Source organism: Ornithorhynchus anatinus, chromosome 2 (assembly GCF_004115215.2).
Source record: "Ornithorhynchus anatinus isolate Pmale09 chromosome 2, mOrnAna1.pri.v4, whole genome shotgun sequence".
NCBI classification, from domain to species: Eukaryota; Metazoa; Chordata; class Mammalia; order Monotremata; family Ornithorhynchidae; genus Ornithorhynchus; species Ornithorhynchus anatinus.
The window spans coordinates 134,697,594-134,719,747 of record NC_041729.1 but is presented as its reverse complement, the minus strand read 5'-3'; the positions used below and the strand labels follow the sequence as shown (position 1 = coordinate 134,719,747).

General features: G+C 47.8%; 1 protein-coding gene across 9 annotated transcripts in view; it reads right to left on the bottom strand.

Moving 5' to 3' along the window:
* Positions 1 to 3,228: 3,228 nt before the first annotated feature.
* Positions 3,229 to 22,154, bottom strand: part of SCEL (sciellin) — a 155,802-nt gene continuing 136,876 nt past the window's right edge. For 8 of the 9 annotated variants that reach the window (XM_029048213.2, XM_029048235.2, XM_029048257.2 and 5 more), the window contains 6 exons: positions 20,461 to 20,541; positions 18,808 to 18,879; positions 17,710 to 17,784; positions 12,779 to 12,887; positions 9,981 to 10,083; positions 3,229 to 4,087 (listed from right to left, as the gene is read on the bottom strand). In XM_029048213.2, the coding sequence (XP_028904046.1) occupies positions 4,071 to 4,087; positions 9,981 to 10,083; positions 12,779 to 12,887; positions 17,710 to 17,784; positions 18,808 to 18,879; positions 20,461 to 20,541 (457 nt within the window). In that variant the 3' untranslated portion in view covers positions 3,229 to 4,070. The remainder of the gene's footprint in view (positions 4,088 to 9,980; positions 10,084 to 12,778; positions 12,888 to 17,709; positions 17,785 to 18,807; positions 18,880 to 20,460; positions 20,542 to 22,154) is intronic. The other variant, XM_029048261.2, reaches the window with a different exon arrangement.

Sequence of the window (22,154 nt, the reverse complement as noted above, 5' to 3'; positions counted from 1 at the left end):
CCTCACTTACCTCATCTGTAAAATGGGGATGAAGACTGTGAGCCCCATGTGGGACGACCCGATTACCTTGTATCTACCCCAGAGCTTAGAACAGTGCTTGCCACATAGGAAGCGCTTAACAAATTTCATTATTTTAGAAGCAGCGTGGTTTAGTGGAAAGAGCCTGGACTTGGGAATCAGAGGTCATGGGTTCTAATCCCCGCTCTGCCACTTGTCTGCTGCGTCGCTTTGGGCAAGCCACTTCACTTCTCTGTGCCTCAGTTCCCTCATCTGTAGAATGGGGATTAAGACTGTGAGCCCCATTTGGGACAACCTGATTACCTTGTATCTACCCCAGCTCTTAAAACAGCGCTTGCTTGGCACATAGTAAATGCTTAACAAATGCCATCATCATTGTTATTTATATCCACCAATTACTCTCCATCAGAGCCTTATTGAAGGTCCATCTCCTCCAAGAAGCCATCCTTGACTAAGCCCCCCTTTCCTCTTCTCCCACTCCCTTCTGTGTCACCCTGATTTGTTCCCCTTATTGAACTCCCCTTTCAGCCCCACAGCACTTAGGTACCTATCTGTAATTTACTTATTTGTGTTCATTCATTTTAATCTCCCCTTCCCCCTCTAGTCTGTAAGCTCATCATGGGCAGGGAATGTGTCTGTTTATTATTTCGCACTCACCCAAGCACTTAGCACAGTGTTCTTGCACACAGTAAGTGCTCAATAAATATGAATGAACGTATAACCTCTTGCCCACATCCTGCCTCTGGCCCGGAACGCCCTCCCTCCTCATATCCAACAGACAATTACTCTCCCTCCTTTCAAAGCCTTAATGAAGGCCCATCTCCTCCAAGAGACCTTCCCTGACTAAGCCCTCCTTTCCTCTTCTCCCACTCCCTTCTGGGCCACCCTGCCTTACTCCCTTTATTCATTCCCCCTCTCAGCTCCACAGCACTTATGTACATATCTGTAATTTTATTTATATTAACATCTGTCTCCCCCTCTAGGCTGTAAGCTTGTTGTGGGCAGGGAATCTATCACACTGTACTCTTCCAAGCACTTAGTACAGTGCTCGGCACATAATGAGCACTCAATAAATCCCCTTGACTGTCTGGAAGGCCTCTTGGAGGAGATGTGATTTTAATAAGACTTTGAAGGTGGGGAGAATGATCGTTTGTCGGACACCGAACGGGGATAGAGTTTCAGACCAGGGGCAGGATGTGGACAAAGATGAGGCAAGAGAGATGAGACGCAGGTACGACGAGTAGCTTGGTGTTAGAGGAGTGAAGTGAACTTGCCGGTTTGTAGAAAAAATTGGAGTAGGGAGAGACAAGTCAGCAAGGAGGCTGATACGGTAGTCGATGTGGGATAGCTTAAGTGCTTGGATCGACGGTGTAGCAGTTTGGATGGAGGGGAAAGGGCAGATTGCAGCAGTGCTGTTTTGTTTTTATGGTATTTGTTAAGCACTTGCTATGAGTCAAACACTGTTCTGAGCACTGGAGTAGATACAAGCGAATTAAGTTGGACACAGTCCCTCTCCCTCATGGGATTTACAGTCTAAGTAGGAGGGAGAACAGGAGAGGCACAGTGAAGTTGAGCGACTTGCCCAAGGTCACACAGCAAACATTTGGCAGAGCAAGAAGTAGAACCCAGGCCTTCTAGCACCGAGGCCCATGCTCTTGCCACTAGGCCATACTTCTCGTTTAGGTAATAACAATAATAACGTTGGCATTTGTTAAGCGCTTACAATGTGCAGAGCACTGTTCTAAGTGCTGGGGGAGATATAGGGTCATCAGGTTGTCCCACGTGAGGCTCACAGTTAGTCCCATTTTACAGATGAGGTAACTGAGGCACAGAGAAGTGAAGTGACTCGCCCACAGTCACCCAGCCGACAAGTGGCAGAGCCGGGAGCCGAACCCATGACCTCTGACTCCGAAGCCCGGGCTCTTTCCACTGACAGATTCAGTGACAGATCGAAGATGTGGGCTGAGAGAGAGACATAGGTTGAGGATAATGTCAAGGTTATGGGCTTGTCAGACAGGGAGGATGGTGGTAATAATAATAATAATAATGATGGCATTTATTCAGCACTTACTATGAGCAAATCACTGTTCTAAGCGCTGGGGGGATACAAGATGATTAGGTTGTCCTATGTGGAGCTCACAGTCTTAACCCCTTTTCACAGGTGAGGAACTGAGGCACAGAGAAGTTAAGTGACTTGCCCAAAGTCACACAGCTGACAAGTGGCCGAGCCGAGATTAGAATCCATGATCTCTGTCTCCCAAGCCCGGGCTCTTTCCACTGAGCCACGCTGCTGTCTACGATGATGGGAAAGTCAAGAGGAGGACAGAGGTTGGGTGGGGAGATGAGGAGTTCTTTTTTGGACATATTAAGTTTGAGGTGCTGCAGGGATAACTAAGTAAAGGCAGGAAGAATGTGAGACTGCAAAGAAGGAGAGGGTCAAGATTTGGGATAATAATGTTGGTATTTGTTAAGCGCTTACTATGCGCAGAGCACTGTTCTAAGCGCTGGGGGAGATACAGGGTCATCGGGTTGTCCCACGTGAGGCTCACGGTTAATCCCCATTTTCCAGGGGAGGTAACTGAGGCCCAGAGACGTGAAGCGACTCGCCCACAGTCACACAGCTGACAAGCGGCAGAGCCGGGAGTCGAACCCATGACCCCTGACTCCGAAGCCCGGGCTCTTTCCACTGAGCCACGCCGCTTCCCCCCCGCCCGTGCGGGATCACCTGCACAGAGATGGTAGTTGAAGCTTTGGAAGTGAATGGGTTCTGCGAGGGACTGGGTGTAGATGGAGACTAAAAGGGGACCCAGAACTGAGCCTTGAGGGACCCCCCCACAGTAAGGGAGTGGGGGGCAGAGGAGGAGCCCGCGACGGAGACTGGGAATGAGCGGCCAGAGAGACAGGAGGAGAACCAGGAGAGGACAGTGCCGTGAAGACAAGGTTAAGTAATATTTCTAGGAGAAGGGGGTGGACCACAGTGTCGAAGGCAGCTGAGGGGTCAAGAAGGATTAGAACGGAGTAGAAGCCATTGGATTTAGCAAGAAGATCACTGGTGACATTTGGAGGCGATCGAGGAGAGAATTCGAGGAGAGGAACTGGAGACGTAAGGCTACAAACAAGTACTGAACACTGTCGCAGACAAAGATCGCATAAATGCCACTCTACACGAATGATGTTGATAATTAGTTACCTTATGAATGGAAGGACACATACATTTGCATTTATTTATTTATATAAGCCCTTTGCAAATATAAAATGCTCCATAATCAGACTACATTTTCATATGCCAAGAAAAGTGATCGTGTCGTACATTATTATTACTGCTCAGTGAATGGCTTGACCCGGGTTTTGAAATGCACGCCAAGAAAACTATAACAGAGTTCTTATATGCAAAGAATTACATTTGTCTCTTCATCCTTAACTCCTTAATATTTCCCTTTCTGTTTCTGATTTTCTGTGACGGTGTATCCACGATAAAGCTAGAACACAAAAGGTATTTCTTTGCATATTTCAGTTGATTACATTCAACAGTAAAAGCTCTTCTTCAGATGCTCGGTAGAACGATTCCTTCGTTCATATTTTATATTTTGCATCTTTATTGAAAATCATCTATCAAGATCCTTTGCCAACATCTCACCGAAGACATACTTCCACCATCTGAATAAAATTTCTTTTCATTGTAATCCACCATGCGAATGCAGGAATCTCTAAGGCTAGGGTTGAGAGAAACGCAAACGGTAGGAAATCACCGGAGATAAATACAACTGCCAGGCACCGGTCTACAATTGGCTCCGGATCAATGACTCGATTCCCCGAGCATCTTACCGATAACCTTGCAACGGTGTTGGAATCCAAGGGAAAGCCTGCGAAGTTTGCCTTACGTGAAATATTGCTCATCAAGTGATTCGTTTATCATTACATGCAATTAAGACTATTTGATCCAGAGCACAATAATCGCAAATTTTGCCCAAGATAGTTTCCAGCTTCTGTGAAAAAACCCTTTTAAAGTAAATCTTCAAAATGCTCTTCATCCTGGTTTCTCTCAGGTGGACCTACAGAATCCACTTCGCTGCAAGAGGAAGAAATTTTTAAAAATAGCAGTTAGATACCTTGCCGTTATCCATGGTGAATTATCTGTAATTTATTTATTTGTATTAATGCCCATCTGTCCCATCTAGATCGTAAGCCTGCTGTGAGCAGGGAACGTGTGAATGTGCTTCTTTATTGTTACGTTGTACTCTCCCAATAATAATAATATTTCTGGTATTTGTTAAGTGTTCAGCAGGTGCCAGGCACTGTACTAAGCACTGGGGTGGATACAGGCAAATCGGGTTGGACACAGTCCCTGTCCCACGTGAGGCTCACAGTCTTAATCTTGGAGAAGCAGCGTGGCTCAGTGGAAAGCGCATGGGCTTGGGAGTCAGAGGTCAGGGGTTCGAATCCCGGCTCTGCCTCTTGTCAGCTGTGGGACTGTGGGCGAGTCACTTCACTTCTCTGGGCCTCGGTTACCTCATCTGGAAAATGGGGATTAACTGTGAGCCTCACGTGGGACAACCCGATGACCCTGTATCTACCCCAGCGCTTAGAACAGTGCTCTGCACATAGTAAGCGCTTACCGAATACCAACATTATTATTATTATTGTTGTTAATCCCTATTTTGCTGATGAGCGAACTGAGGCACAGACAAGTGACGTGGCCAAGGTCACACAGCAGACAAGTGGCTGAGCTGGGATTAGAACCCAGGTCCTTCTGACTGCCCGGACCATGCTCGATCCAACAGGCCACGCTGCTTCTAACATGAGCTCTGTCTGTCTGTTGGAACTGAGATTCCACTTTTACTTTAGGTAACAGCCTCGTGGGGATGGCTGATATCTTTTTATGGCTGGTATCTTTTTATGGTATTTTTTAAGTACTTATTATATACCAGGCACTGTACTAAGCACTGGGGTAGATACAAGCTAATTAGGTTGGACACACCTCCTGGCCCAAATTGGGCTCACAAGTCTCAGTCTCCATTTTACAGATGAGGTAACTGAGGCGCAGAGAAGTGAAGCGACTTGCCCAAGGTCACGCAGCAGACAAGTGGCAGAGCCCACTGAGTCCCGGTACTTCCTCTTCACACCTGCTGGTCCCCCCACTCCTTGGCGGCAGGCCGATACGGTGGCCTATTTCATGCAAGAAGCAACTTTTGCACTTCTCTTGCCAACCGCGAGGCCGCCAGATTGTTAGCAGTCCTTCCCCAAATGCTATTTTGGAAGAAAATAACGACGCTGAATATTAAGGGTGCTTAAATGTCTCAGAATTGCATTATGGTAATATTTTACAGGTAGTTGAGAGATCCGAAATCAACATCCCCTCCTCCTCCATACCTTATCTCACCTTGGCTTCACGGACTCTGTCCTCTCCCGGTTCTCCTCTCACCTCTCCGGCCGGTCATTCTCGGTCTCCTTCGCCGGCGCCTCCTCCCCCTCCCAACCTTTAACTGTCGGAGTTCCTCGAGGGTCAGTTCTCGGCCCTCTTCCGTTCTCCATCTACACTCACTCCCTCGGTGAACTCATCCGCTCTCACGGCTTCGACTACCATCTCTACGCAGATGACACGCAGATCTACATCTCCGCCCCCGTCCTCTCCCCCTCCCTTCGGGCTCGCATCTCCTCCCGCCTCCGGGACGTCTCCGCCTGGATGTCGGCCCGCCGCCTAAAACTCAACACGAGCGAGACTGAGCTCCTCATCTTCCCTCCCGAACCCGATCCTCTCCCAGACTTCTCTATCACCGTGGATGGCACGACCATCCTTCCCGTCCCGCAGGCCCGCGATCTCGGTGTCGTCCTCGACTCGTCCCTCTCATTCACCCCACGCATCCTATCCGTTACCGAGACCTGCCGGTTTCACCTCTACGATATCGCCGAGATCCGCCCTCTCCTCTCCACCCGGACGGCTACCTTACTGTTACGGGCTCTCGTTATATCCCGGCTAGACTACCGTGGCGGCCTTCTCTCTGACCTCCCTTCCTCCTCTCTCGCCCCGCTCCGGTCTATTCTTCACTCCGCCGCCCGGCTCATCTTCCCGCAGAAACGATCTGGGCATGTCACTCCCCTTCTTAAACAACTCCAGCGGTCGCCTATCGACCTCCGCTCCGAACAAAAACTCCTCACTCTAGGCTTCGAGGCTCTCCGTCACCTTGCCCCTTCCTACCTCTCCTCCCTTCTCTCTTTCTACCGCCCACCCCGCACGCTCCGCTCCTCTGCCGCCCACCTCCTCGCCGTCCCTCGGTCTCGCCTGTCCCGCCGTCGACCCCCGGGTCGCGTCCTCCCGCGGTCCCGGAACGCCCTCCCTCCTCACCTCCGCCAAACCGATTCTCTTTCCCTCTTCAAAACCTTACTTAAAAATCACCTCCTCCAAGAGGCCTTCCCAGACTGAGCTCCTCTTCCCCCTCTACTCCCTCTGCCATCCCCCCTTTACCTCTCCACAGCTAAAGCCTCATTTTCCCCTTTTCCCTCTGCTCCTCCACCTCTCCCTCCCCATCCCCACAGCACCGTACTCGTCCGCTCGACTGTATATATTTTCGTTACCCTATTTATTTTGTTAATGAATTGTACATCGCCTCGATTCTATTTAGTCGCCATCGGTTTTTACGAGACGTTCTTCCCCTCGACGCTGTTTATCGCCATCGTTCTCGTCCGTCCGTCTCCCCCGATCAGACCGTGAGCCCGTCAAACGGCGGGGACCGTCTCTATCTGTTGCCGACTTGTTCATCCCAAGCGCTTAGTACAGTGCTCTGCACATAATAAGCGCTCAATAAATACTATTGAATGAATGAATGAACTTTAGTCTTCAGGGCTAAACACAGTCCAATTTGCAAGGCCTCAGATTTAGACTCACGTCATCTGAGCCTTACCACACAACAGCCGCCCTTTTATAATATTGCAGTTTCTATTCCTGGGAATGAAATTCTAATATCTAAATCAATCCTGTTCTCCCTTTTACTTAAGACTGTGAGTCCCATGTAGGACAGGGACTGCGTCTGACCTGGTCATCTCGTATCGAACCCAGTACTCGGTGCTCGGCCTGGCGATCAATCGATCGATCATCAGTTACCGCGTGCGGACCCTGCACTAAGCTCTTGGGAAAGTACAATATGGTAGAGTCGGTAGAGAAGCAGCATGGCATAGTGGGTAGAACCCGGGCCTGGGAGTCAGAAGGCCGCGGGTTCTAATCCAAGCTCCACCACTTGTCTGCTGTGTGGCCCTGGGTACGACCTTTACTTCTCTGTGCCTCAGTTACCTGATCTGTAAAATGGGGAGTGAGACTGCGAGCCCCACATGGGACAGGGACTCTGTCCAACCCGATTTTCTTGTAGCCACCCCAGCGCTTAGTACAGTGCCTGGCACATATTAAGTGATAAACTAATACCTCAATTATTATTGTTATTATTACATTCCCTGCCCACAGAGAGTGTGCAGTCTACGGGAGCAAATAGTAAGGGCTTAATAAATGCCATTAAAATAAAGAATGAGAAAGCAAACCTATTTTACCTGTAGTGAAAACAATGCTCTCCTAAAATAATGATAATAATGATGATGCTATTGTCTGTAGCGTGACCTCGGGAAAGTCATTTTACTTCTTAGAGAAGCAGCATGGCTCAGCGGAAAGAGCCCGGGCTTGGGAATCAGAGGTCATGGGTTCGAATCCCGGCTCTGCCACTTGTCAGCTGGGTGACTGTGGGCACTTAACTTCTCGGTGCCTCAGTTACCTCATCTGTTAAAATGGGGATTAACTGTGAGCCTCACGTGGGACAACCTGATTACCCTGTACCTACAGTGCTCTGCACGTAGTAAGCACTTAACAAATACCAACATTATTAACGGTGTATCTGACCGCCAGCAGGACATCATGAAGCCATCACCCACAAGAAATGCTGAAACTCACAGCGGGATTGACTGGGTGTGACAAAAGGGAATCTGGGTTGGGGAAAGAGAGGGACGAGACGAGGCATACGGACAATAATAATAATAATAATTATGGCATTTATGGCAATAATGATAATAATTATTATGGCATTTAAGCACTGTTCTAAGCGCTGGGGTTGATACAAGATAATCAGGTTGGACACAGTCCCTGTCCTACATAGGCTCACCGTCTTAATCTCCATTTTACAGACGAGGTAACAAGCACTGAGAAGTGAAGTGACTTGCCCGAGGTCAAACAGCAGAGGCGCTGGGATCAGAACTCAGGTCCTCTTGACTCCCAGGCCCGTGTTGTATCCACTAGGCCCTGCTGCTTCTACAGAGCCAGGCTGCTTCTTAAAGGCAAGCAGCAGGGCCTAGTGGATAAAAACAGACTTGTGAGTCAGGAGACCCGGGTTCTAATTCCAGCTCCGCCGCCTGTCTGCTGTGTGACCTTGGGCAAGTCCCTTCGCTTCTCTGGGCCTCGGTTTCTTCATCTGTAAAACATGGGGATTAAGACCGTGAGCCCCCCGTGGGATACGGACTGTGTCCAACTTGACTGGCTGGCATCTACCCCAGCGCTTAGAACAGTGCCTGGCACACAGTAAGCATTTAACAGATACCTTAAAAAAAAAAAGGCAAAAAACTCACCGAGGCTCGAGTCACAGCCCCGAAATCCACCTACGTATGCGCAGGGGACGGAGGTGACAGGATCGCTACTTCGATGTATGCTCACAAAACCCACATCCCCGAAAATAGCTTCACAAAAGGGGCATTCAAATGGTATATAAAAGAGCCAGATTACGCGATGGGCCATTAATGATTTGCTCACATAATTACACCAGCAGCTGTGTGCGTTCTCCAGGCTGTGTCTCCCTCCCTCCCCCAGTCTTCGTGCATCGAAGCGGGGTAGAAAGGAAGCTACTTTCCTGGTAGTGTAGGCACCTGAAATCTGCTCTTGGAATCTGATTTCAGTCAATCAATCAATGCTATTTATTGAGCGCTCACTATGTGCAGAGCACTGTACCAAACGCTTGGGAGAGTACAAGGCAACAGAATTAGCAGACACGTTCCTTAGGTGTGCATCACAAGGCAGTGTGTCCTCTTGTGTTCACAATTTTTCACACACAGAAGCAGAGGCAGCATGAACTAGGGGAAAGAGCACGGGCCTGGACGTCAAAGGACCTGGTCATAACCCTGACTGTCCCACTAATCTGCTGTGTGACCCTGGGGAAGTCACTTCACTTCTCTGGGCCTCAGTTACATCACCTGTAAAATGAGGATTAAGCTTGTGAGCCCCTCATGGAACCTTGGTTGCGTCCAAGCTGATTATCTCGTGTCCGCTCCAGTGCTTAGTCGAGTGCCTGGCAAATAGTAAATGCTAACGAATCCACTAAAAACATAAAAAGAAAGAGCAGTCTTTCTGGATTCTAACCCAAGCTCCACCACTTGCCTTCTGCGTGACCTTGGGTAAGTCACTTAACTTCCTTAGTTTCCTCATCTGTAAACATGCTTTTCTTCCACCTTAGACTGATGAGCCTATGTGGAATATGGACTGTGTTATTCAACCTGATTGCCTTGTATCTACTTCAGTGCCTAGAACAGTGCTTAGCACATTATAAGCACTAACCAAATACCACAGTTATTATTCCTATTAGATATATACGCTTCCTTACCTATATAGTTATTTTTGCCCAATAAGGCATTCCCTCAATATACCCTCTATCTGCTGAAATGTAATGGTATAATAATAATAATAGTATTTGTTAAGCCCTGCCTATGTGCTAGGCACTGTTCTAAGCGCCGGGGTAGACACAGGGTTGTTCCATGTGGGACTCAAAGTCTTAACCCCCATTCTGCAGATGAGGTGACTGAGGCAGAGAAGTTGAGTGATTTGCCCAAGGTCACACGGCAGTCAAGCGGCGGAGTCGGAATTAGAACCCAGGTCCCCTGACTCCCAAGCTCTTGCCACTCAGCCACGCTGTGTGCGATGGCACCGTATCTTTGATACCCACCTTTCACCTTTGAGTAGCAAGGGTCGCAATGGACAGTCTGCTTATAGATCCAAATGCTGTCTCCGGCTTTCAAATCTTGGAGCGGGTGCTTGCATATTTCACACTTAAGAGGCATAAAAAACAAATTCAACGCCTTATGTCACATAATCAGATGAAACTCATCACTCACAGGTGGATACACATGAAAGTATACATTGATCAACTGGGTTACGCTACTTTTTTTATGAAATCTGAAAATACGTCAGTCAAAATAGAAACCTTTCCACAAAACTTATGAGCTGGGGGATTTTTTTCATTATAAAATATTTCCTATAAACTATTAATAAAATCTTTTTTGACAGCATTAATAAAATCTTTGTTAAGGCACCATATTAAGCACTGGGGTAGATTTAAGCTAATCAGGTTGGACGTAGTCCACGTCCCACACGGGGTTCGCAGTATTAATCCCCATTTTTACAGATAGTAACCGAGGCCCAGAAAAGTGAAGTGACAAGCCCAGGTTCACACAGCAGACAAGTAGTAGCAGAGCCAGGATTAGAACCCAGGTCCTTCTGACTCCCAGGCCTGTGCTCTATCCTATGCAACACTGCTTCTCAGCAGCAGCAACCTTCTCCTTGTCGTCAGGGATTGCGTCTATCAATTCTGTTATATTGGAATGATAATAATAATTTTATTTATTAAGTGCTTACCATGTGCCGGTAATTGTGGTATCTGTTAAGTGCTTCCCATGTGCCAGACACTGTACTAAGCACTGGGGTGGATACAAGCAAATCAAGTTGGACACAGTCCCTGTCCCACGTGGGGCTCGCAATCTCAATCCCCATTTTACAGATGCGGTAACCGAGGCCCAGAGAAGTAAATTGACTTGGCCAAGGTCACACGGCAGACAGGTTTCCCAACCGTTTAGTAGAGTGCGCTGCACATAGTAAGGACTCAATAAATACCATTGATTGATTATCAAAATCTATGCTTGGTTGATTTACCCTTGGAAAAGAGTATTGTGCTTCCTCCTAGTAATGCCTGTCTACTTGTTGTGTTCTGTTGTCTGTCTCCCCCTTCTAGTCTGTGAGCCCGCTGTTGGGTAGGGATTGTCTCTCTCTGTTGCCAAATTGTACTTTCCAAGCGCTTAGTACAGCGCTCCGCACACACTGAGCGCTCAATAAATAGGACTGACTGAATGAATGCAAGCATCAATACTCGGTCAACAAATAGAGAGGGAGTCTACGCATTGTTCTTAGGCACAGAAGATGACCACCCTGCTGACGGTTTGATTGATGTCACTGACTCCCATGTCCATTTATTACATAATAGTAATAATAATATTTTTTAAGCACTTAATATGTGTCAAGTACACAGTAAATACAATGGAGTGTTTGACAAGATACATGTCCACAGGGAGCTTACAGTCTACAGAGGGAAGACAGTGGAGAGAGCCCGGGCATGGGAGTCGGAAGGTCATGGGTTCTAATCCCAGCTCCGCCATTTGTCTGCTGTGTGACCTTGGACAAGTCCCTTTACTTCTCCGGGCCTCAGTTCCCTCATCTGGAAAATGGGGATAAAGACTGGGAGCCTCATGTGGGACAGGGACCGTATCCAATTCGATTTGCCTGTACCCACCCCAGCTCTTAGTTTCGTGCTCGGCACAGAGTAGGCGCTCGACAAATACCGTCGTTATGAGTATAACCACCGACTCTGTATAGGGAACTCGCACAAAGAATAATAATGAGGATGGCATCTGTTAAGCGCTTACTACGTGCCAAGCGCTGTTCTAAGCACTGGAATGCTTAGCACGCAGTAAGTAAATCCGACTGACGGGTTGACAGGGGAGAAAGTAGAATATAAGGATACGAACATAAGCGCTGTGGGATTGGGGCGAATTAATCGACTCGCCTTTTGTCACGTAGCAAGTGGCTGAGCCAGGATTAGAACCCAGGTCTTCTGACTCCCGGCCCTGTGATCTTTCCACTAAGCCACACTGCTTCCCGCGTATAATGGGGGGGATGAAAGTTACCGCTCAACCAATCACATATGAGGCAGCTGAAGGTCTCCCCCATCAAACCCAAGTCTTTCTGGGGTTCCCATGAACTATTCTGAGGAAGTTGGGGAGAGACTGGCAGGGTCGGAGGGGCGGGGGGAGGGCATATCCCAGGAGGCCAGTTTCGAACCCGTTCGGAGTTCGAAAATAAAACGGTTCCACTTCTCCTGGAGTATCTAACCACCTCGAGGAGACCCAAGGAGTCAATAGTATTTTCCAATCAATCAATCAATCAATCAATCCGGTAATGGTATTTATTGAGTGCTTACTGTGCGCGGAGCACTGTACTAAGCACTTGGGAGAGTATTGTGACTGTGGGCAAGTCACTTAACTTCTCTGTGCCTCAGTTCCCTCATCTGTAAAATGGGGATGAAGACTGTGAGCCCCACGGGGGGACGACCTGATTCCCCTGTGTCTACCCCAGAGCTTAGAACAGTGCTCGGCACACAGTAAGCGCTTAACAAATACCAACATTATTTTTATTATTACACTAGAAGAGCCTGTAGACATGCTCCCTGCCCACCCCAAGCTTACAGTCTCGAGGGGGAGACAGACGATAACGTGAATAAATACATAATGGAAACGTACGTCAGTGCTCTGCGGCCGAGAGAGGGCTGAATAAGGGAGTGCGAAACCTAATGCAAGGACACATTTTCCATCCTATTATCTCTTTCGAGTGTATCCTAGACTATAAAGGGCTCAAGTGACCCTACATGTTCCGATTTCATTTCCTTTTCCTGCAAAGATCTGAAGCCACTTTTACCTTGAAACAGGTCGAATGACAACAAATCTGTAAGTCGCCCAAGATCATTTTTGTCTCTATGCCCAGGGGTTTTCGGCAGTAGGTACACATATCTCTTTCCACGATGGACCTGGGGAAACAAAAAGCCACTTTCATCGGCCAAAGCAGCAGTAAACATTTACTGAGCCACTCGTGTGCTGCGTTAGAACATCATGTTAGCACTGGATTCTCTCCTTTATACCTATCTGTCAAATGTACACACTATGAAGTACATAAATAATTCTAACGTTGTGAGGAAATGTTGTGGTAATAATATTGCCGGAATGCAATTTGAGGAATGCTGTAAGGGAAGGGTTATTCAATCAATACATCAATTAATTGGTATTTATTGGATGCTTGCTGTGTGCCGAGTCCTGTACTACGTTCTTGGAAGCGTACAGAGTCGGTAGACACAATCCCTGCCCACAAAGAGCTCAGATTCTAGAGGAGGCAGGATCGGGGGCAAAATTCTGGCAAATTACCCTGCCTGAATAGTCGCCTTTCTGTTTCTGGCTTTGGCACGGTGACCGTGGGAAGCAGCATAGCACAGTGGATAGGGCACGGGCCCGTGAAACAGAAGGTCGTGGGTTCTAATCCCGTCTCTGCCGCTTGTCTGCTGTGTGACCCCCGGCAAGTCGCTTCACTGTGCCTCAGTTTCCTCATCTGTAAAATGAGGATTAAGACTGTGAGCCCTATGGGGGACAGGGATTGTGTCCAACCTTATTACCTTGTGTCTACCCCAGTGCTTAGAACAGAGCCAGCCGCATAGTAAGCGCTTAACAAATACCATAATTATTATTATTATTGTCTGCTGCGTGACCTGGGGCAAAAGTCGCTTAACTCCTCTGGGTCGCAGGTCCCTCATCTGCAAAATGGGGATGAAGACCGTGAGCCCCATGTGGGACAGGGATTGTATCCAACCTATCTGTTGCCAAAATGTACTTTCCAAGCGCTTACTACAGTGTTCTGCACACAGTAAGCGCTCCATAAATATAACGGAATGAATGAATCATTTACTCGAATCTTCCCTGGTGCTTTCTACCGTGTCTGGAACATAGTATGCACACAAATACCATTAAAAAATACCCCCCAAACCTCATGAATTAAGACATAGTGGGTAACTCCAGCTGATCTTTGATTTGGAGGATAATCAGGAAATGAGTGGCATTTATTACTATGTGCAGAACACTGTACTAAGCATCTGGGAGAGAATAAGGCACTAGAGTTGGTAGACATGATCCCTGCCCACAGGAGGCTTAAAGTAATAGCGAGAGAGTGAGCGCGTCAAATAATGCGAATTTAAGTAGCACCGGTGCTTATTCAGGAGATCTCTGAGTTGGCTAAAATAGGGCCAACAAATTAAAAACATTTTAAAATTCTGCACCCACGCAGATCAGTTAAATAGCATAAACATCCCTACGCTCTCTGAATTTCTGCTCGGTGAGGAGAGCGACGAGGAACCGCTGCAGGTTTCTGAGGCATGGGGGCGATAAACGACGGCTCGATATTTGCGGTAGACGACCGGAGCAGCAGAGTGAAGTATGGGCTGTGGGGAAGTTTGGGGAGAGACGGGGGGGCGGGGAGGTCAGTGGGGAGCTTGGGGGCAGATTGGGTGGAAGGGTGGGGTGGACTGTGGAGAAACCGTGAAGGAGCACGGCCTAGGGGACAGAGCACGGGCCCGGGCGTCAGAAGGTGATGGGTTCCGATCCCGACTCCGCCGCTTGGCTGCTGTGTGACCTGGGCAAGTCACTTCACTTCTCCGTGCCTCGGTTACCTCATCCGTAAAATGGCAATCGAGACCGTGAGCCCCACGGGGGACAGGGACCTTGCCTCACCCGATTTGCTCGTACCCACCCCGCGCTTAGTACGATGCCTGGCACACAGTAAGTGCTTAAGAAATGGCATAATTATCATGATTCTTAGGAAGAGCCACAGCCATCGATGATTTCCCTGGTTAGAAAACAGGGAGGGGGTTGGTGCCGATGCGGGGAGGGGACTTTACCATCCCCGCTCTCTTAGTCTACAGCAATGGGCCGGAGACTCAGCCTCCAAACAGGTACCTGCCGGTACCTCTCCGGAGCAGGGGATCTAGCGGGCCGGAGGTGGAGGGGATGGGGGAGAAGGCTAAAAATAATAACAATGATAATAATAATAATGTTGGTATTTGTTAAGCGCTTACTATGTGCCGAGCACTGTTCTAAGCGCTGGGATAGACACAAGGGAATCAGGTTGTCCCACGTGAGGCTCACGGTCTTCATCCCCATTTTACAGATGAGGGAACTGAGGCCCAGAGAAGTGAAGTGACTTGCCCACAGTCACACGGCTGAAAAGTGGCAGAGCCGGGATTCGAACTCATGACCCCTGACTCCAAAGCCCGTGCTCTTTCCACTGAGCCACGCTGCTTCTCTAATATAATATTAATAATGATAATGTTGGTATTTGTTAAGCGCTTACTATGTGCAGAGCACTCTTCTAAGCGCTGGGGTAGATACGGGGTCATCGGGTTGTCCCACGTGAGGCTCACAGGTAATCCCCATTCTCCAGATGAGGGAACCGAGACCCAGAGAAGTGAAGTGACTCGCCCACAGCCACACGGCTGCCAAGTGGCAGAGCCGGGATTCAAACTCATGACCCCGGACTCCCAAGCCCGGGCTCTTTCCACTGAGCCACGCTGCTTCTGTAGAAGGCGAGGCTGGCCGGGGCCTGGGAGGATTCAGATTTCCACCCTCTCGGGGCAGGTTGTGCCACTGATGTGAAGCCACTCACTCCATTCCTCGGGGACGGCCGAAGGGTTTGGTGGTTAGGCTTCAGGGGTGGCCACGGGAACAACTGTCAGGGAGACATAAGAACAGGGGGCCTGTTTTTTGGGCAAAGCTGACTAAATCAGCCGGGAAGATTTGAGCACTGCTTAAAGTGGGCTCCCGCTCCCCTCACCGCCCCCAGAGAGAAGCCGGGGGGGCTAGGGGCGAGCTGGGAAGTCTCCTGGACCGACGTCAGAAGACGCTCTCAACCTAAGCGTGGCCTAGAGGAAAGAGCAGAGGCCTAAGAGCCGGAGGACCTGGGTTCTAATCCGCTGTGTGACCTTGGGCACGTCACTTTGCTTCTCTGGGCCTCAGTTTCCTCATCTGTTAACTGGGGAATAGGACTGTGAGCCCCATGTGGGACAGGGACTGTGTGGGACTGTGTCCTACCTAATTAGCTTGTAATGATAACAATAGTAGTGTTGGTATTGGTTAAGCGTTTACTACGTGCAGAGCACTGTTCTAAGCGCTGGGGTAGATACAGGGTCATCAGGTTGTCCCACGGGAGGCTCACAGTCTTCATCCCCATTTTACGGATGAGGTCACTGAGGCACAGAGAAGTGAAGTGACCTGCCCACAGTCACAGAGCTGGCAGAGCGGGGATTCGAACCCATGACCTCTGACTCCCAATCCCGTGCTCCTTCCACTGAGCCACGCTGCTTCTTGTAACTACTCCGGCACTCAGTACATTGTATGACACACAGCACGCACTTAATACCACAATTATTATTAAGACAACTCCTCTTCCTCAGAAAGATTCATGTCAATGATGGCAGAGGTCTTCTTCAGGTTAATCAATCGCTCGGATTTATCGAGCGCTTGCCGTGTGCAGAGCACTGTACTAAGCGCTTGGGAGGGTAAGCACAGCAATACGGCGGACACATTCCCTGCCCACAGTGAGTTTACGGCCTAGAGGGAGCTTACAACCCAACAATAGGGACACGGTTGGGGAGAGGTTCAGAGGTGTGCAGTTTCCTCGCTGGAATATCACACTTAGGTTAATCACGATGTTGGTATTTGTTAAGCGCCTACTATGTGCCGAGCACCGTTCTAAGCGCTGGGGTAGACCCAGGGGAATCGGGTTGTCCCACTTGGGGCTCACAGTCTTAATCCCCATTTTACAGAGGAGGTAACTGAGGGCACCGAGAAGTGAAGTGACTTGCCCCAAGTCACACAGTTGACAAGCGGCCGAGCCGGGATTCGAACCCATGACCTCTGACTCCAAAGCCCAGGCTCTTTCCACTGAGCCACGCTGCTTAACCCCGAGGGCACCCACTGGTCTCCTCCAGGCAGCACGGCTCTGAGGAAAGACGTCGTGATCTGAAGCGTGCATTCTGCCACCCACATTTAAGCCTCGTCCCCGGTGCCAAGTCTACTTTCATTCATTTAATCCTATTTATTGAGCGCTTACTGTGGGCAGAGCACTGTACTAAGCACTTGGGAGAGTGTAGTATAACAACAACTAGATACATTCCCACCCACAATGAGCTCACAGTCTAGAGGGGGAGACAGACATTAATAATAATAATAATTTGTTAAGCGCTTACTATTATTAATAATAATAATAATTTGTTAAGCGCTTACTATGTGCCAAGCACTCTTCTAAGCGCCGGGGGAGGTACAAGGTTATCAGGTTGTTCCACATGAGGCTCACGGTCTTAATCCCCACTTTACAGATGAGGTACTGAGAAGTTGTGACTTGCCCAAAGTCACACAGCTGACAGGTGGCGGAGCCAGGATTAAAACCCACGACCTCTGACCTCCAAGCCCGGGCTCTTTCTCCTAAGCCATGCTGCTTCCCCAATAATACAAATAATAATAATAATAATAATGTTGGTATTTGTTAAGAGCTTACTATGTGCCGAGCGCCGTTCTAAGCGTTGGGGTAGATACAGGGTCATCAGGTTGTCCCACGGGAGGCTCGCAGTCTTAATCCCCATTTCACGGATGAGGTCACTGAGGCCCAGAGAAGTGAAGTGACTTGCCCACGGTCACACAGCTGGCAGAGCGGAGATTCGAACCCATGACCTCTGACTCCCAATCCCGTGCTCTTTCCACCGCGCCACGCAGCTTCTCACTACGGTAGTTTAATACAAATAAATACATACTTACCAATCCGAAGTTGAATAGACCGTTTGGATAGCTCTTCCCGAGCCGCCTTCCTCCGCCCCGACTTTTGGTGATTTGCTGCAAACCGACACAAAGTAGGAAGAACATGAAAAACGCTCTTTGTTTTCCCTTCTGCAAGTCTCCTCGGGAACAGTGAAAGTTCACAGATCTCTACTATCGACATCAGAAATGAGAAATCCGATCATTTCTGGTATCTGCACATGCATCGACACACATGCGGGGGAGAGAGATTTAAAGAGGGGACCAAGAATCACTCAGAAGTTAGATAGAAGTCAAGCTGCAAAAATTCAAAATGGTTTCATTTTCTGACTTGAGAAAGTAGAGTTCAGAAAGGTGGCGAAATAAAGGGAAGAATGCATCGTGAGTTGCGGTGTTTTTTCTCTCTTTCTAAGGATTGCAGGATGACTTCATTGCTCCGGTAGGGTTCCGAAATGTTACTCGGAGCTGGAAACGAGTAAAATCAGGATGACGCCCCACTGGCGCCCGCTGAAAATGAACTCTCAAATTCCTCATCCAACCTCAAGGCTTGTTCAGGTGTCGGAAACCAAATGCTTCCATTATTCTTGAGAATTATTCTTGCCGGCAATAACCCGACACTTTTAAATATAGCCATTTCTCAAGAACATTATCAGTTGGTACGCAGCTGTCAGAAATGATTTCAACCTGGGTGAAAAACGAGGAAGAAAGAGAGGCAGCATAGCTTAATGAAAATAGCATGGGACTAGAAAACCCAGTTAGGATCTCTTGGACAAATCAATTAATCTCCCTGAGCCTCAGTTTCCTCAAATGTAAAATGGAGATTAGGTTACCTTAAAACTAGGGATAAAGGATCTAATAATTAAAAAAAAAACTATAGCAAATAGCTTCATGAGTTTTATTTTAAATTCAAGCTTAATTTTTCCTCAAATCATCCAGCCATCCTTTACTCTTAGAAATAGCAAACGGTATCCAGTCCTCGAAATGACAATGAACATTTCTTTATTCTAGGAGTTCCTACCTGAAAGTGGGAGACTACTCTTAAATAGAGATATTTTTAAAATGATTAAATAAATGGAAATATTTGAGGTAACTTTCCAATACCTAGTCTCCACAAATGATCTTGTGTACACAACAGTGTCCTTTGGACTTGAGCACCTGGTTGTAGCATTAGAGCTGAAATATAAACATTCGTAACTGCATTTTTTAAAGCTTATTAACAACAATAATAATAACAAAGGCTATTTTCAAACCAGAGTTATCATTGAATAAACCTTAATGCAGATGATTGAAGTCAAATGTACAGAGAGGCTGTTGTTTCTTTCAAAATACAAAGTTACTGGGTGAATATTAATCGTCAAGTGCTCAGCGATCCACCTTCTCTCCAAATTCATAATTTATGCTTAAAATATCAGCCCCTCTGTATTTAACTTTTGATTTTGGGACCTGAATCTCAAGGGAGAGGTGGGTTTTTTTTTTTTAAATAAGGCATGTTTTTCAAGAATCTACTGTTTACTTAGGAATCCAGTATTGAGGAACTCATTTGGAACTACAGGATAATAAAATAATCCCTCTATACCCATATCCATGAATGATTCGCGGCCTAGTGGAAAGAGCACAGGCCTGGGAGTCAGAGGACCTGGGTTCTAATCCCGGCTCCGCCACTTGTCCGCTGTGTGACTTTGGCAAAGTCACTCAACTTCTCTGCACTTCAGTTTTCTCATCTGTAAAATCGGGGTTGAGACTGTGAGCTTCAGGTGGGACAGGGACTGTGCCTAACATGAATATCTTTTATCTACCCCAGAGCCTGGCGCAGAATGTTTAACAAACATCATTGGAAAAAAAAAATGATTAAGCTAATTCATAATGTGGAAAAACTTTCAGCTATAACCGCTGTAGAATATGACTCTAGCGTTGCACATATAAGATGCAGCACGCTGTTACAACTTGTGTCGTACTGTTGAAAAGAGCACTGGTTGCTTGTGGAAAATGCACGGAGACACTTGGCCAATCCTGCATTTCAATGTTTCTTCTCACTTGCTTTCATGTCCTATTGATAATTTCCAAAAGCGAATGGATAACTGTAATCAAATTATAATGTAAATTTCCCAATAAGTGGCCTAATATGATGTTTTAGGAGATGGTCGTAGAGGATTCATAATGTCCTAATTACACCATACGTGAAATGTTAAATGTAGATCCTTAAATTTAAAAGAGTGATTTTGAAGAGAGGACCGAATGTATATTTGTACGATAATAATAATAATGTTGGTATTTGTTAAGCGCTTACTATGTGCAGAACACTGTTCTAAGCGCTGGGGGAGATACAGGGTCATCAGGTTGTCCCACGTGGGGCTCACGGTCTTCATCCCCCTTTAACACATGAGGTAACTGAGGCCCAGAGAAGTGAGGTGACTTGCCCACAGTCACACAGCTGACAAGCGGCGGAGCCGGGATTCGAACCCATGACCTCTGCCTCCCAAGCCCGGGCTCTTTCCACTGAGCCACGCTTCTGCCCCTAGTGAGAATTTTATAGACAAGAACTACCTAGATTCTAAAGGCAAGGATAGTGGGCAGGGAATGCGTCTGTTATATTGTTGTGTCGTACTCTCCCAAGCGCTTAGTACAGTGCTCTGCACACAGTAAGTGCTCAATAAATACAACTGATTGATTTGAAAACCTCTATTACTATTTTTTCATTTATACGGAAAGAAAAAGTTGTGTGTATCCCTCATTTTAGATCACCGAGCGGAGTACCTGGTTTCTCTTCTGGTCTCAGAAGAGCAAGCCGTGTTTCCACGGGACCGACTGTTCAGTTCTTTATTATATTCCTCGGCCCTGAGGGAGCAAACACAGAGAAATAACACATTCACATAACAGTCCACCTTCGTTCTTTTTCCTTTCTTGGAAATCACTGTTCAGGAACCTGAATAATAATAATAATAATGTTGGTATTTGTTAAGCGCCTACTATGTGCCGAGCACTGTTCTAAGCGCTGGGGTAGACACAGGGGAATCGGGTTGTCCCACTTGGGGCTCACAGTCTTAATCCCCATTTTCCAGATGAGGGAACTGAGGCCCAGAGAAGTGAAGTGACTCGCCCACAGTCACACAGCTGACGAGTGGCAGAGCCGGGAGTCGAACTCATGACCTGTGACTCCCAAACCCGGGCTCTTTCCACTGAGCCACCCTGCTTCCCCAAGAATAACAAGTATAAAGACTTTGCGCTCCAGTTAACCAAAAGGTGGTTAGTTTGAAGGCTACGATCATTTCCTCTGGTCTCTTTCTTAGAGTAACCACCTGTTAGTTGGTCTATTTTGTCGCATTAACCACAAACCTTTTCGAAAGCACAATCCGTATCACGAAATCGGTCTGGGGGTTTATTTCCACCCCGATGGAGTATTTCTGAATGTTCCCTTGGCATAATAAATTCGAATTATATCTGATGGGTGAAAATGATTCAGAGCTCATCTCTAAGAATGCTTATATGCAATTGTGTTTCAAATGAGAAAAGGGACTGGCAGAAGAATTCTGACCCGTTTTTGGGTCATCTAAATGCCGCTAAATTAAACTTATTTGATTTAATAATAATAATGTCGGTATTTAAGTGCTTACTATGTGCAGAGCACTGTTCTAAGCGCTGGGGTAGATACAGGGCCATCAGGTTGTCCCACGTGAGGCTCACAGTCTTAATCCCCATTTTAGAGATGAGGGAACTGAAGCACAGAGAAGTGAAGTGACTCGCCCACGGTCACACAGCTGACAAGCGGCAGAGCGGGGATTTGAACCCATGACCTCTGACTCCCAAGCCCGGGCTCTTTCCACTGAGCCACGCTGCTTCTCACGGGCTCACAAGTGACCAGGCAACACATCCCTGTTGAAGTGGCATAGTGGCTGGGCAGGGCTGGGAAGGGCCGGAATTCAGCCCAGGAGCAGAAGAAGTAAGACCGTAAGGCCGTCAGTGGGCAGGGACTGTCTCTCTCTGTTGCCCATTTGTCCATTCCAAGCGCTTAGTACAGTGCTCTGCACATAGTAAGCGCTCCATAAATACTACCGAATGGATATTGAATGAAAAGAAGTAACCAGGGAAGGCCAACTGGAGGAGATGTGATTTCAGAAGGGCTTTGAAGATGGGGAGAGCTGGGTTCCGTTGGATTTGAAGACGGAGAAAGGTCCAGACGAGGAGTACGGTGTGAGCAGGAGATCAGCGGCAGGAGGGATGAGGAGGAAGTACAGTGAATGGTTAGTTTATGAGGCGTGAAGAACGTGAGCTGAAGTGTGGTGAGGGGAGAAGGGTGAGGGGTGAGTGAGGAGGAGAGGGCCGAGTTACCCAGAGCCACCGGTCAGGAGTTCCTGCTTGATGTGGAGAGGAACGCAGAAGCAGCGTGGCTCAGTGGAAAGAGCGCGGGCTTGGGAGTCAGAGGTCACGGGTTCTAATCCCGGCTGCGCCGC